This window comes from Hemicordylus capensis, chromosome 5 (genome assembly GCF_027244095.1).
Source record: "Hemicordylus capensis ecotype Gifberg chromosome 5, rHemCap1.1.pri, whole genome shotgun sequence".
NCBI classification, from domain to species: Eukaryota; Metazoa; Chordata; class Lepidosauria; order Squamata; family Cordylidae; genus Hemicordylus; species Hemicordylus capensis.
Window position 1 is genome coordinate 225,159,532 of NC_069661.1, and position 16,707 is coordinate 225,176,238.

Genomic DNA, 16,707 nt, shown 5'->3' on the forward strand with positions numbered 1-16,707 from the left:
TGAAAGGCATAATCTCATACTGTACGGGAGATGGCAATGGTAAACCCCTCCTGTATTCTACCAAAGAAAACACATGGCTCTGTGGTCACCAGGAGTCGACACCGACTCGATAGCACACTTTACCTTTACAAACCAAATTCACAGCACATGGAAGGGGATCCTAGAGACCTTGGCAGTAGTCACTTTAAAAAAACCCTGAACTGCCATGTTGTTTCAAAAGGCAGCCACTCAAAGGATAAGCAACAGTCAACTATCTATGTGCTGATTGTTGGATACAAACCAATGCACAGCACATGAGAGGAGGTCCTAGATAAAAGTCACTATGTTAAGAGGAGCAGGAAGTAGGTTCTTCCATCAGTTCTACTTAGAAATACTTTTTTTTAAATTTTGCAAGCACTTTCATAAATTAACAGGAAATAGAGTCACTCCTGTCAATATGGTCACTGGCCTTGAGGAAGAATTAGATACCTCTAGCCTGTTGTTCTTGTGAATTGTGCTGGAAAAGACGGAGGGGACCATTTCTAGGTTAGGGAACAGTTGACGTGTGGTTGCAAAAGTGAAGAGAAGGACAATCTGGTCCTAAGTCATCAGTCAGTGGACCTAAGGCTGCTGGGAGATGGCACACTCTTCCTCTCAAGAAAAATGCCAGCAAGACAGCAACCAGCCAGGCACAAGATGGATGTAAATGCTTACTCAAAATTCACATCTTTGCAGTAGCATTGCCAGATTGATATCCTTCCTCTACCTTGCTTCTGTGTCTAATGCTGAGGGCGGGGTTAGGCAACCTGAGACAGGGCAGCTGCTGTTGAACTACAACTCCCATCATTGCATTGTGGCTGGGGATGATGGGAGTTGTAGTTCAACAGCTGGTGTGCCTCAAGTTGCCTACTCCTGCCCTACTCCATGTAGGAGCACTAGGAATAATTGCAAAGTATAACCACATATTGGGTGACTTACTCCTCCCGCACCCCAATCAAGGAGACGATGTGTCAGAAGCTCAATACACTGTTGTATACTATGCAGCACCTGGCACAATATTAACATTAAATTTAAAAAACAGGTGCCACACTGCCTTTGAGCAAAAGCTGCTAAATATTCCCAGAATACTTTGCAAAGGATGAAGGAGTGACCCACTGATGTTGCATATAAAAAGAGAATTACATTTTACGGGAGTATGGAAGTACAAAAATCGGACACACACATGTTGTCCAAAAGAGCTGCTGCTTTTTCCTGATGGAGGCTCTGTGCCTCTAATAGGTGCACAGCAGGCTGAAATTCAACAGCTGCTGCTTTTCCTGGTGCCAAGATGCAGTGAGCTGCACCTGCTGGATTTTTGCATGCCATGTAATTTTAAAAGGCATAATGGTCGTTCACACAACCACAGCTTACTTGGCCTGGTGAGGGTTGGGGATAAGGCAGAAGCCGTCCTGCCTTCCTCCACATGATGTAAGCCACCCTAGGGCTTGGCAATACTGTACCCACACGGCTGAGCCCAAGCAGATACACAACCAGGGACTGAGGTAGTCCGCAGAGGGTGCATGGGCACCCTCTTACCTCAGTAAAAGCTGGTGGGGGAAGGTAGGGTTGGTCATGTGAACAGCCTTACGGGGGTGGGGGAGCCAGGGAGATGATTTCTGGGTTCAAGTATAAAGTGGCAAAATGATCCTTCACCCCAAATGATTGAAAACAGTATTGACAACTTTTAAACCAGCCCCTGCAGGGCACTTTCCAGGTTGCATACTACAACCGTGCCACTACGTGACGTGTCCGCTAAGTGTGCTTCCACACTTCCTGTGTCACAGTCCCTGTGCTGTTAGCAAGGTGCTGTTTACATTTCCAATGCCTTCTTTCGGGTTTTATCTTTGCCACAACCTTGCACGTGCGTTGCAGGGAAATAGCTGTATTTCCCCCTTGTAGGAGGGCTTAGGAGGTTTGCGCAAGCTAGAAAAGACTGCTCCCCTTACTGGTGGCGTTGAGCAACAAACGGCTTCCACCCTTTATTTACGGTTTCAATGCAATCCTGCCAAGCCGAAATACTTTACCACCGTAGAGCTCACAGTCTCTCGATTCAATCTGGAAAGCGCCCAGCTGTGCCTTAAAAGTAACTTGATATACAGCAATTAACAGGTGCTCCTGTTTAGCTCCGTGCCCTGAAACATTTCGCCAGTAAGGGGCAAAGCTTCCGCGGCTGGTGGAGAAGCTGACAACCCTATGTGAGTTTCACATTATTTCTAAAGAGAAATTCCTTCCATCTAAGAGTATACTGATGAGTGAATTAGAAATAGAGTTGCTGTCATAACATCAAGAACCTCTGGATGTGTGGTTTCATAGAGTTTGCTTATTGTTCACTTTATCCTGTTGGGGCCCTCTTAGTTTGTTCAGAAGAGTACTACTCTACTTTTGTGTTGTGTGCTTGGAGAACAAAGCATGTTCTGTGGAACCCTGCCTACAGTCCTCTTTGCCAAGGTATCACAGATATCTACAACCTGGAGATTTCCCTTGTACTGTACCTTTAAATTCACCACTGAACCAAAGATAAAGCAGCTATTAAATTTCCCACTCATCCCTACCCACTTGGTCATCTAATCTGTTTCTTCCCCATCTGCTGCATGGTGCACCTGGTGTCCTGTTTGTAACTGTGGGGGGAAGGGGGGAAAGGAGTGAATAAAAGGATTGGGGAGGAGGGAAACAGGGGAGGTAGGAGTGATTTCTAAGCTACAAACTGGCAAGTCTGGTTAAAATCTGCCATGGCCTTGCTACCTGCTCTGGTAACATACAGATCACAGCTTCTTAACCTGTCATCCATAGATACCCCACCCCCACCGGGGTCCATAGGGAAGTTCCAGGTGGTCTGTGGAAAACCTTTACTGCACTGAAATTAATCTCCTTCCTGATGAGCTATAATAAGGTTCTTGAACACAGCTATCTTGAGTCTTTAACCTGCCCCCCTCCCTCTAGTTTTTACTAGAGCCTTATGGAGTCGGTGGGGGGGGGGTGTCCATAGGTGCAAAATGATCAAGAATCCCTGATCTAGAAAATGCAAAATATATACTTACATATCTTTTGCTGTCCCTGTAGTACCTAAAATGAAAAACAAACCGATCAGTGTGAGTATCATAAACGTAACAAAACTGACAATATAGCTGTACAGTAGTTTTTTGTTCTCCATCTCTGACCTTGGTGCTGCTAGGCTGAACTAGGCTACCACATCTTCCCAACTGTGACACGAGAAAAACAATACGGAACTGTGCAGGAAAGGAGCAAAGTGCATTTACAAGGGGGTGAACTTTGTTCACATGCATGCATGTAGGGGTGTGTGTGTAGTGTGTGTGTGTGTGTGTGTGTGTGTGTGCGCGCGCACACATACAAGCACACACACACACATATAGATGCTGATTTTTTTCTTTAGTGGCTTTGTCTGGGAGGTTCATGTCAATCAGTCAGTCAGTCAGTCAGTGAGGCTACACACACACACACACACACACGTATAAATGTATGTATAAGTAGTCTTACTAACTGACATGAAACTCTCAGATCAAGCCACCAAAGATAGAAACATTCCATTTTGCAGGTAGGTTCCAGACTTTGGCCAGACTACCAAAAGAATCCAAAACCTTGGAAAAATTCATTACTTCCTCAGAAAACCCAGAAAAACTCTCGCACTGGAAAGCATGAGGAATGAGGTCTCATAAAGCTAGGGAAAGACAAGAGCTGCAACGAGATAAGACATAAAGGTGCTTGCAAATCTGGATGTGCCCAAAGCGCGGTTGGCCATACTGACCACGCAAATGGCACCCACGCATATGTGGTCACTAGGTGCGTGCTGACAGTGTGCGGGTCTTTGGGGGATGCATACTACCCCAGCAGGAAGCTGGAAGGCACCTGCTCTCCTTTTCCTTAAAGTTCCCTTTTAGTTTTTCTTTAAAATGTTCAAACCGCACTTTGTACTGTGATTTGGGCACATTCCCAGGTTTTTTTGTATATGTGAATTTTTCTGAGCCCACTGTGGTGAACAATCTGATGGATTTTTATATTGTAAAAAAGATCCTATTTTTAAAAATTATTTTTTCCTCTTGCATCATGAACTTGCCATGGCATACATTTTATTGCCAAATATTTATAATACACATATAATGAATAAATTTTGCAAAGGCCAGACATGCTGGGAGTCCTTCAATAAAGAGCAAAGTTCAAAGGTTTTTTTTTAAAGTTACACTTTATCCCCATCATATTAGCAGCTGTCTTTTCATGACTCACTCAGTGCAAAGACGAGGTGAATCAATAAGGATGACCTGGTTTTTCATCCCATGTTATGAAAGGCTGTTTATTCCTGCTGGGATGTCATCCAAGGAAGTTCCCACAGCCCTCAAATTATTTAGGAATTGGTAACATTTTTGTTGCTCAAAAACAAACCTGGAAGAAACTGTTCAGGTTGTAAAATTCTATACAGCAGCCACGTATACAAAAGTAGTGGGAAAATAATGCAAGAAAAATTTCTCCTGTGCAAATTCTATTGAAATGAATGGGCCTTTGGCAGGACAAACTGCTTGTGGGTTGTTTGGAATAATTGCAAACTAAGAAGGGGCTCTTCCAGATCCCAATATACTCCAACATCAGTTCTAATTACCACCAAAAAGCCCACAGGGAATCCACACTAGGAAAAAAGAGGTTGTGTGTACTCAGTATACAGGGCAGCTTCCTATGTTCCTAATCTATAATACTGATCAGGGGCGTAGCAAGGTTGGAGTGGGCCCAGAGACAAGATTTTAAAATGGGCCCCCCACCCCACTGAAGCTCAGCTCAAAAGTTTTGTAAATTGTGGACGATGCAAGTCATTTAATGGTACTAAAGAAAGACATGCTGTTCTGGTAGCTCCAGGTCTTAACACTCACATCAATTTCGGAGGATGAATACAACTGAAGGAAGCCCGGGTGGGTGCATGGCTGGGGGAGTCAGTCATGTGACTTGCCTCTGGGGGGCCCCCCCAAAGCAGTGGGCCCCCAGACAACTGTCTCCCCTTGCCCTATTATAGTTATGCCCCTGATACTGATAATAATAAGTGTAGAGGAGGAAAGCAGGACAGACTACAGCAGCAACCTATTCTCCACCTCCACATTTCCTTCCACTCCCTGCCCTCTAGTTTTTGAAAGTGCCAGGGGCAGAGCGGAAGGCAAGCGGAGCAGCCATAGCAGTGCCAGTGCGCTGCCAAGTAAGATTAAGGGTAGAGGAAGGAGTTTTGCTGGTGTCTGTGGATGGGAAAGAGTGTTCCTGCCAGGGTGGAAGGAAGGGGGGTCCTGCTGGAGTACTAGTGGGAAGAAAGGCAGCCTCTCAAGAAGGGGGAAAGAGTGCCTGTGGGGAAGGACCAGAAAGAGGGGAGTGGGAAGTTGGAGGGCGGCTGCTCACTGCTCTGCCTCATGCACCAGGGACATGGAACAGAGCTGCTCATCTATTAAGTATCCGCACTACAGAGACCTCTATAAGACTCCTGACAGAACAATCAAAATTATTACCTTCTAGTCTATGCTCCTTCCCCGCCCCTCAAAGAAAACACTCTTTAAAAACAAAATTTACACCATTTTTTTAAAAAAAATTCTTTAAAGCAGACCCAGCCTTTGAATATTTATTTTTATGCTGCTGAATTTTGTGTAGCAGCTTGTGAGTTACATCAATGGTTTATGGTAAAGGTAAAGGTGTGCCGTCCAGTCAGTGTTGACTCCTGGCGACCACAGAGCCCTGTGGTTGTCTTTGGTAGAATACAGGAGGGGTTTACCATTGCCTCCTCCCACGCAGTATGAGATGCTGCCTTTCAGCATCTTCCTATATCACTGCTGCCCAATAGAGGTGTTTCCCATTGTCTGGAAAACATACCAGCGGGGACTCAAACCAGCAACCTCTTGCTCACTAGGCAAGTCATTTCCCCGCTGAGCTATTAGGTTTATTAGCAATAAACTAAAACACCAAAATATTTAATTTAGAGCTGGTTGTCTGATCATCATTTCATTACTGTTCTATTTTAAATTGCTTTGCTTTATCTTGCAGGGTGTTTGATGTGGCATGTTAAAGGCTAGTCATTGACTGTAATAAAAGAGCTAACTGCTGTATCTATCTTTAATGCAGGGATAGCAAACATTTGTATTCTCAGGAGCTAATCTGTTCTCCAAGCAGTGCATTTTGCCAAACAAACTGATATCCCACTACCCCACTTTGTAAGTGACCAGGCTCCATAGTAAACTTGGTGCCCTCTAGCAAGAAGAGCCTCAAGTAATTGTTGGTTTGTTTATGAAAGCTTCTGTATCGCCCTTAAATGATATAGTGTTTCCAGGGCAGTTTACAAAAACAAAATATAACAATCATAGTATCATAAAATACAAAATAAATAATAAAACAGCAATCAAAACAGCAAATTAAAAGCAGCAAGTAAAACCATCTAAATGCTCTGGGAGAATAAAAAGATCTTTGTCTGGTGCTGAAAAGACAACAGTATAGATACCAGGCGAGCTTACCTGGGAAGAGAATTTCTGGGGAGGAGAGCTGGTCTTGTGGTAAGGTAAGGTAAAGTGTGCCGTCCAGTCAATTTCAACTCCTGGAGCACACAGAGCCCTGTGGTTTTCTTTGGCAGAATACAGGAATGGTTTGCCATTGCCTCCTCCCATGAAGTATGAGATGATGCCTTTCAACATCTTCCTGTATTGCTGCTGCCCGATATACTGTAGTATCAGCGGGGATTCGAACTGGCAACCTCCTGCCTGTTAGTCAAGCATTTCCCTGCTGTGCCACTTAAGGTGACAGTGGTAGCAAGCATGAATGATCCCCTTTGCTAAGCAGGGTCTACCTTGGTTTGCATTTGGATGGGTGACTACATGTGAGCACTGTAAGGTATTCCCCTTACGGGATGGCCAAGATTTAGTGGAAGAACATCCACATGCTTGTATGCAGAAGGTCCCAGTTCAATCCTTAGCATCTTCAGATAGGCCTGGGAGAGACTCCTGCCTGAAACCTTGGAGATCTGCTGCTAGTCAGTGCAGATAATACTGAGCTAGATGGAACGATGGTCTGACTCCATATAAGGCAGCTTCCAATGTTCCTAAATGCCACAAACCGGGCCCTACAACTGAGAAGGCCTCGTTTTCTTCCTTCAAACGGCAGAGGCAGCAGAGGAAGGCCTCCAAAGATGATGCATGGATCACCTGTTGTAGGAACAGGACTTCCTTTTGTCTATCCAGTTCCTAAACTCTACAGGGCTTTAAAGGTGAGTACCAGTACTTTGAATTTTGCTCAAAAACTGACTGGGAGCTAGCAGTGATCTTTAAGTACTGGCAAGAAGCATTTGCGGCTACATGGAGCACAAGCATTCAGGCTTTACATACAAAATCTATACAAATGCATACCAATTAAGTGAGGAATGTTTTAATTTTCTGCAGCTTGAAACGTGTTTCTTTATGCGTGAAAGTGTGGGCAAACTTAGGAACATAGGACGCTGCCATATACCGAGTCAGACCATTGGTCCAACTAGCTCAGTATTGTCTTCACAGACTGGCAGCAGCTTCTCCAAGGTTGCAAGCAGGAATCTCAGCCCTATCTTGGAGAAGCCAGGGAGGGAACTTGGAACCTTCTGCTCTTCCCAGAGCGGCTCCATCCCCTGAGGGGAATATCTTACAGTGCTCACACTTCTAGTCTCCCATTCAAATGCAACCGGGGCAGACCCTGCTTAGCTAAGGGGACAAGTCATGCTTGCTACCACACGACCAGCTCTCCTCTCAAACCTTTTAATGCACTTTGATTAAAATTGTGCAGGACTGCCAGGCTTAGTAAAATTGCTTCAGGGGTGATATCTTGGCCCTAAGCCATCTGTTAGCCAGTCCTGCTTTAAAAGTCCTGATTTTTTAAAAAGTTATACTCAAAGAAATTGCATAAGAGTTTAAATCCATTCTTATTTGCACCTCTCATTTTACATGGTTCATTTCTCCTCATATGTGCAGAAAGCAACTGTGATTTAAGGTCCTCAATGTAATGAACAAATCAATGTAACAGAACTAACTGTCCTCTAGAGTATGACATGGATGAGAATTTTCAATCTTGCTGTAACTGTTCGCTAATTAATGCAAATTATATAACATGCTAGCAAACACAAGTCCTCAAGCTCTATGAACATTTCCCCAAAGATAAAGTTTTAGGGTTCCTGGAACAGAGGTTCATTTAACATCTAGACAGGGTTATTAAGTGTTTAGTCTCCCCAAGTAAATAAAAAAACTCTTTAGCTTTGACTTGCAAATTTATGTTTGTAAGAAGTACCTTCATCTAATTTAGTCTACTGTCCTAATGGGGTCAGAGTCCATGTTATAATGGTTCAAATGAGAGTTATAAAAGCAATACAAATTGAGGGTGATGTTCTAGGCCTTCATCCATATTGCAGTTATCAGATTGTTGCAGAAGAGACTGCTCATGAAACCAATGTGTAGGGCCCCTTTCCTGTCCTGCATGGGATTAAATGACCCAGGACCAGAGTACTTTGCTATGCTTGCTGGAGCTCCGGTTTGAGTTATTCAAAGCCAGATTTATTTATTTTAAAGACTTCTATTCCACTATTATTCATAAATGAATGCATGGCAATTTACAACAAAATTCATTTAAAAACCCGAGTAAAATCCATCTCTAAAGTCATAAAAGTGCAGGATAAGACTATTCAAGCAAGGCAATCATGAAGAAATAGTGTTAGGGGAAGACCTGTGGAAATTTTTTTTAAAGGTCTTTAACTTTCATTTAAATTAAATTAAAATTAAATTAAACAGGGAGGGGACAAGCCTAAGATTAAGGAGCAGGGAGTTCCACAGAGCCGGAGAAATTTACACTTGTAATTGACTGAACTGCTATAGTGTTGAGGTGGTAGAATGGATTGGACCACTTATAGACTGCAGTTGAAGAGACTCTCACATGTTAATGTTCTCATATATTACAATATAAAATCATGCAAGTAGAATGCTAGCACAAGATTTTATCTCTTATTGTCTAAGGGTTTTAGTTGTTGTTGTTTAACTTCCAGGAGTAGCATTCCCTATCTGTAACCAAAATGGTATAGTCCATTCTTTCACCTCATGATTCTAACCACCTTTTTTGGCTGCATGAGTCTATCAGGTCTAAGATCTGGATAAAGACATGCTGTTTACTGGCTAATTTAGTTGCACCCTTATAGCTTCCTGAGCTTGCACTAGGAAGGCATTTGGCCTGACAATGCAATTGAACTCCTTTAATATCCTCTCCCTTTTTGCCCTCCAGGTCTGGGCAATTCTATTTATGGTGGATGAACTGTATTAATGGTCAGCAAAGTTGTAGCACACTATTTTCACTTTGAACTTAGAAAATACAATTTTAAAAAAAGGTAGTAAGGTCCTACCCCCCCCCCCCACCGCCAGTCTATGTTTACACCTTCTTAGTTCTGAACTGCAGGAAAGAAAGGGTTGTGTCTCTAGCAACCATCCCTGTCAAATTGTTCACTTCCTTGACTCCGCTTGACCAGAGTGCATTTACTTGAGATGAAAAGCCACAGAAGTATCCTATTCTGATCCTTCAAGAGGTATCCTTCCATGCCTCTTCTCAGATAAGATTACAGAGTAAAAGGGCTGCAACAAAATGTGATTGATTTCCTCAGAAGGAGCAACATAATTGAACAGGATGAGCACTGATGAGTTTAAAAAATAAATAAATACAGAATTACTCTCCTGGAGCTTTCCAAGACAGCAGGCTTTACCATGGATTTTCTGTGAGGCTTTACTGCGAGTTTGAAGTTGCCCAAAAACACTGACGCAAAAAGTTGATTTTTTTTTTAACCCCTGATATAAATTGGGCTACACTCTAATGTGCGATGAAAAACCCAAATTGTGTGTTAAGTGCTCCCTGATAGCTCGCAAGGACTTTGAGGTAACATCTGGCCAATAGGTAACGCACACCTCCATTCCAGAGGAGATGCAAAGTAAAAGCCAGGTGTGAAAAACTTCCAGGAGCTTTTTCAGACAGCTACTTTACCACGACTTTGCTTTGAGAGGCTGAGTGTATGTTCACATATTGGCCAGATTTACCCCAAAGTCCATGCAATATTTCAGAGAGCCCTTCACATACAATTTGCATGTTTCCCTCCTTATTGGAACTTAGCCCACTTTATGCAAAAAAACAAACAAACAAACAAACCCCCAAACCCTCTTTTTGCATTGGAGTATGTTATGCCCCAAACTCGCAGTAAAGTCTGTTGTCTGAAAAGTCTCCTGGTGCCAATTAATTAATATGTATCATGGAATAAAGCCTACCTGACACAACAAAATAACCATGCACACTGCATGACCCCCTCGGAGGAAGAGCGGGATATAAGTGCAAAAATAAATAAATAAATAAATAAATAAAGCCCAGAATAGTGTTTTTTCTTCAGTGTTTAGAAAAAGCGAACTAATTTCAGCTAAATATCTGATGAGTGAAAGAATCACAGGTCTGGCTCCAACAAACTATGCAGTCCAAGCAGGGGTGTAGCTAGGGGAGAGGAGGCCTGTGTTCGCCCCTCTCCCCAGAGGTGTTAATGAAACTGTTCCGGGGTGATTGGCAAATACCCCAAAATCTTCCTTTGGGCTTGCGCTGGGAAAATTAGTTCAGAAAAGAACAGTTTCACTTTAGTTTTAGTTTGTGCAAAGTTGTGGACTCAGGAAATGACTGGACTAAGACAAGATTTAAGTTTCACAAATAAAAGATTATATTTATTGTAGGGAGGGGTACAGATGAGATAAATGTGTGGTTAAGGCAATATTACTATCAACAATATATATTTCACTGCAATGAGGCATTTTAGCTTAGAGTCCTAATTGTGTAAATTCCCAGGTGGGCAAGAGAAGGGTGGTTGGATTTAAGAAAGTGGGGGTAGAGATAGATTTTAGGCCCAGGGAGGGGCGAAGCTTATATCATCTGGTCTCAATGAAGGGCTCCAGGAACCACCAATGAACCTCATTTCTCAGGAACAGGTCGGGCCAAGGTGGGCGCAAAAAGGTTGGAGGGGTTAATCAGTAGAAGTGAATCCAGGAGGGTGTTTCCTTTGTGGACCGATGTTGGCTAGGAAAACTGGGCAGATCAGGCTGGGCAAGAAAGCCGATCTGGACAGTGGCATAAAATTCTCAACACAGCCTTGTACGATGGCCTGTGGACAGTAAATCACCCACAAAGCTGATGGTAACTCCAAGAGAACACGAAGATAGCAAGGGGCACAAAAATAGTAGGGAGCACGAAGAACCCAAGGAACACACTGGATCATGAAATTGGGACTCCTGATATCCTGGGGAGCAAAAACCATATCCTGGGGGCAAATTCCAATTGACACTGCTGTCTGACAGGTGTGTTGAGAGGGACCGGCAGGGGCCCCATTGCTGCTGATCTTTCTTCCTGAGTGTAACAATGTGGGAATTGCCGAGGTATGCCAAGGCTTTTGTCATGAAAGCAGTGTGCACAGATGTGAGAAGGGAAATCTGCAAAGACTGAAAGTCCAGTAATCCAATCAGCACTTTTAATAGGTGCATCTCTTAGGTTTGTATCATGTGCTCAACCTCTTTTGTGGGGGCGGGGGGTTTACCTCCACAAGCCTTATTGTGTTCTTTCCTGTGAAACTAATTGGCACATTAGCTGGCTGCTGGCCTTTTTGCAAAAAGCGGAGATGACAAGGCAGTCCACTCTGAGGGCAGAGTGTCCACAACAGAGAGTTAACCTGCTTTTAGTTAACTTCTGGGGTCTACTTAGGGTATCCCAGCATTAGAGAGGGCGTGCATCTGCTCCCCTTTCCAATTTGCTTGTTAGGAGCCATATCTAGGGGTGGCTGGCCCACCGTTGCTAAGTGACATGCCCCCATGTGCTACAAACAAAGAGCTCACAATACTGTTAGGCTCCTGAGCATGTACAGAGTGAAATCTTCATGCCGGGAGACTCAAACACCAATGAGGGGCCTCCTGGGAACCAACAGAAAAGGTTTGCTAGTAACAGCAGCCCTTCAAAGTGAGGGAGATAATGAAGAAAAAAGGGAGGGGTGGACCTGGAGGGCCCTGGTTCTTTGAACCCATCCACTCAATTATAGCTACACCCCTGAGTCTGAGCAAGAAAACTCTGGAGTCTCCCTTCACATGATTTCAATATGCAAATTTCCCATGGGGAATAATGAGAAATATATATTTAGGGCATACACATACATAAACAAGAAAGCAATAAGAAGGGACATCTGAAACAATATTTTCTCCAGGAGTAAAGATTTGTAAGAATGCATTCAAAAGAATGCAGCCTTGGTTAATAAATCTCCTAGAACAGTATTTCTCAGTCAATTTGAATTCTGAGACCAAACAAGGGGAATCCTCAGGAAGATCTTTTTGGAGAGCCCAGGGAGCTGTAGAGGGAAGAAGATATTGGTGAAAATTGCTCCTCCCCCTCCTCCCCACCCCCATGAAGGAGTGGGAATCTTCTGCTCGTACAGGTTTTAATCTGGATGCTGCTCATAGTCCAGTAACATTTTCTTTTGATACATGTCAAATTGTCAAGATGAAGAACAAAACTCTTCATTCAAATTGTTTACTTTTAACAACTACTTTTAGTTACTTTTAGTGCAATGTATTACCTCAGTTTACTGGAAACAAGTGCTTCAGATGTGCATTTATGTGCAGAGTGAGGAGTACCACTGCTACAAAATATTGTGGGATAGAAAACAGCAAACGCACATCCAAAACCATCCTAAATGTTACCAACGTTGCAATGGCATGCAAGCTTATTTTGGAATAAGTTCCACTGAACTCAGAGGGACTTTCTTACTAGTCAGCTGAATAGCGTAGCTACAGTTTGTAACCATTACACAAAACCAACGCAAGAGCGTAATGAAAGTAAATGAATACATTGTTCAGGGGTACAATATGAAGGAGAACAAGGGTCTGATTCATTGGTTAAGAAGCAGTATCTTAACCGTAGGATTAATTCTCACAGCGGCATAATATTCTGCAGTCATGGGATGATTTCTGCATTGATTATAAGGCTACATAAATGTGCAATGTTATATGTTCATGGATCATAAAGATCAAGAATAGATCAAGAATCCACTGAGCTGCAGCTAGATTATTGGAAGGCAACTCCTGGGAATCACTCCAAGAGGCACTCCGTGGTTGCAAAACAGTGACTCTGGACCTAGCCCTTAAGGAGTGGTCATGTTTTTGTCAGATGTCAACATAGAACAAAGCTCCTCTTAATTTCATGTCCTCTAATCTGAATCAGGCTCTCTAGAGGCATAATCCAGAACATCATTTGAGTCCCCCAAAAAGTCATGAAAGAAGAACATCAATGTAAAGTCAATTATTTCTGCTCTGAGCTATATGCATGTTAAGCATCTGAAGCGGGGGTGTAGGGGGGAAGCCTTTTGTGCTATGGGAGGGAGGGAGAGAATAAGAATTCTTGAAGGGAATTCTTGAGGAGCCACCAAGTACAAAAATGGTTTAAATAAAAGATAACTCATACTGAAAGGTCAGCTGTAGAGACAGCAACTGCTTTCCAACAGTCTCTCTTTGGACTCATAATATTATTCACATGTCTAGTGAATACATACCACTCCAGTGCAGCATTTATAAGCCAAGTGAGGTATAATGTGTAGTGGTTATAGAGTGCTTAGAGAGCCAGCGTGGTGTAGTGGTTAGAGTGCTGGACTAGGACTGGGGAGACCTGAGTTCAAATCCCCATTCAGCCATGAAACTAGCTGGGTGACTCTGGGCCAGTCACTTCTCTCTCAGCCTAACCTACTTCCCAGGGTTGTTGTGAGGAGAAACTTGAGTATGTAGTACACTGCTCTGGGCTCCTTGGAGGGATATAAAAATGATTAAAAATCATCATCATCATCCCAAAATGCAGGCAGCATCACTTTTCAGGGGAGGCTTGTTTACACAGCCTGTTTTGCAAAGCAAGGAGAAAATGCTGGCTTTCCCAGTTTTCGTTTTCCAGAAAAATGACCGGCCACATTGGTTGTGTTGTCTTGCGGGGGGGTGCGGTTGGCTGGCTGGCTGGCTGCTTGGTTTTTTGGCGGAGATTCCTTTGTGCGTGAGATTCCTCCCCCCCCATCCACCCCAGGCTTTCCCTTTCCCTGCCAGCCCACTTGAGCAGAGCAGCCTTCAGCTGAGTGGCACGAAGTTTCCATCCAGTTCTAGAAGCGCGCCGCTGCCGCTCCTTGCCTGCCTGCCACAAAAGAGAGAAGCTAGTCCTTGCCTCGAGGTAGCAGCTTCGGGAAGAGTTCCCGGCTCCCTCGAGCAGCTCTCCCGAGCAGCTGCCTGCCTCCTCGCCCCTTGCAGCCCCGCTTCTCTTGCTCTGGCCACCCGCTTCTCCTGCCAGCCCACTCCTCCCCTCCTGCTGGCCTCTCCCTTTCCCTGCCAGCTCCTCCATGTCGCCCCTGGCGTGTGTGCCCTGCTCGCCCGCTCCTTGCCTTCCGCGCACGCCAGGCTCGCGCGCGTTGCTGCCCCTCACCTCGGCTGCCGGAGCTGCTGGCAGTGGAGTTCCCGCAGCCCATCTCCGCGCACTGGTTGCTCGCTGCGAGGGAAGCCCAGAGAGGAAAGCCGCCCTGCCTCCGTTTCGCTCCCCCAGGCAAGAAACCTCGGGAAAGGAGGATGCAGCCGACTCGAAGGCGTCCCTAGGTGCTGCTGCTGGCGGAGGCGAAGCAGGGGGAGCACTGAGGAGGGGAGCGGGAAAGGGCGAGAGCAAGCACCGAGAGCACCTTCCTCCTCCTCCTCCATCCCCGCCCCGCCCGTCGCCTTGGCAACAGCAGGAGCCTATCATCGCCGCCCTCATCTCCAGACGCGGGTCTTCGAACCGGGCAGGGATTCTGCTTAGAATCACAAGGCTGAGCATCTCGGAAGAGCGCCGGTGGTGGGCCCTGTTGGAGCAGACCAAAGGTCCATCCATGGGCGCTCGCGGGACCCTTTAAAGGGTGGGGATAAAATTATGCACATAGAATTTTTATAATTGGAAATAATGATGCAACAGATAATATTGTCTCAATGCGGGGAGGGGGCTGCCCCCTTGTCCATGGGACCAGTATCCTGTATGAGACCAACCACTTTAACATGTGCCTCTGTTATTTATTTTATTTGTTTTTTATTTAACACACTTCTATACCTCCCAAAACTCACATCTCTGGGCGGTTCACAACCAGCAAACAAAACATTAAAACATTAGTTAACATAAATGACCAAAAAAACAAACAAACAAAAAAACACCCCAAAAACCTTAAAATGGTAGTTAAGACAAAATAAATGACATAGTAAAAGTTAAAACTTTCCTTGTTCCCAGTTGATTGATGACTGGTCCCAGGGAACCATTTTCTTTATTATTTATTAATGCTTCTACGTAATCCACTTTGAGCATTTTTGTTGAAAAGTGGTATATAAATATTTGTAGTTGTAGTCATTGATTTCAGTGTGTGATAGCTATGAATAGCATTTAGATGCATTAATTATTATTATTAAAAATATCTATATCACTTTTCAACAACAACAAAAAGCTTTCAAAGAAATTTGTAGAGCAAAAGCAATGAGAAAATGGGCCCCTGTCCCAAAAGAGCTCACAGTCTGAAAAAGACACAAGGGAGACACCCAGAAAAGCCACTGAGAGATAGCTGTGCTGGATTAAATAGGGGTACGGGCAATTGCTCTCTCCCAGCTAAATATAAAAGGACTACCATTTAAAAGATGTCCCTTTGCCCAGCTAGCAGGGGTAGCATATGTTTCTGGGAGTTTACAAATAAGGCATGAAGGCAGTAGACCTCTGCCACAGTGGTAGACTGCCTCTGAATATGGAGGTTCCATTTTATCATCATGGCTAAATCCATTAATAGAACACTCTTCCATAAATTTGTCTAATCCCCTTGAAAGCCTTCTATGCCTGTGGGCATCATTTGGTGGCAGTGAATTCTATAAATTAATTGTGTGAAGCCATAATTTCTTCTATCTGTCCTAAACTGACTGCAGATTAATTGCATTGGTTGGCCATGAGTTCTGGTGTTATGGAAAGGGAAGGGGAAAAACACTTACCTTAATCAACTTTCTTCACATCCATTTCTGTCTTATTCTCTCTTTCAAACCCATCCTTTTATCCCTGTGCTTATCTGCTTCAGTTCTCCCTATTCAAAAGTGCACACACTCCAGCAGTAGACACTCTCTTCCGGGTGTCCCCACTTTGAGGAGATACTGGGTGGCAATGGGGAAATTGTCTTCTTGGTTGTGGCTCCCTCTATGTGGAATAATCTCCCTGTCCCCTATTTTGTTGTTATTTAAGCATAAGATATCATTCTTCCCAGGCTTTTAAAACTGCTATTAAACTGGTTTTATCTGCTTGTTCTGTTTCTAATGTTGTTTTTATATTATTGTTACTGTTATCTTAATTTTGTAAGCTGACCTGGAAGCACTAGTGTGATGAAAGATACAAACAGCAGACTTATTCTCATTCAACAAACTTTAGAGTTATTCTCATGCATGGGCATCTGCAGGAATTTGGTGGTGGGAGACAGCCAGATTGCTCCTCCTTGGAAGCCAGAGGAAGGGTAAAGCCAGGCAGGCATCCTTTTTGCTCCCTCACTGCCAAGGGGGCAGGGGCAAAGTTGCCCTGACAACAAAGATATGAATGACAAAAAGCCAACCAGGACAAAGGAGATCGCTAGCCAATTGAGAGGAAGTG

The 16,707-nt window shown here is 44.0% G+C and overlaps 1 protein-coding gene across 2 annotated transcripts in view; it reads right to left on the bottom strand.

Annotated features, from left to right (window-relative positions):
• The window catches only part of C5H12orf75 (chromosome 5 C12orf75 homolog), a 43,661-nt gene extending 28,888 nt beyond the window's left edge, over positions 1-14,773 (bottom strand). For both annotated transcript variants that reach the window (XM_053251393.1, XM_053251392.1), the window contains exons 1-2: positions 14,503-14,773; positions 3,057-3,081 (exon numbers count right to left, since the gene is read on the bottom strand). In XM_053251393.1, the coding sequence (XP_053107368.1) occupies positions 3,057-3,081; positions 14,503-14,545 (68 nt within the window). In that variant the 5' untranslated portion in view covers positions 14,546-14,773. The remainder of the gene's footprint in view (positions 1-3,056; positions 3,082-14,502) is intronic.
• Positions 14,774-16,707: the final 1,934 nt, after the last annotated feature.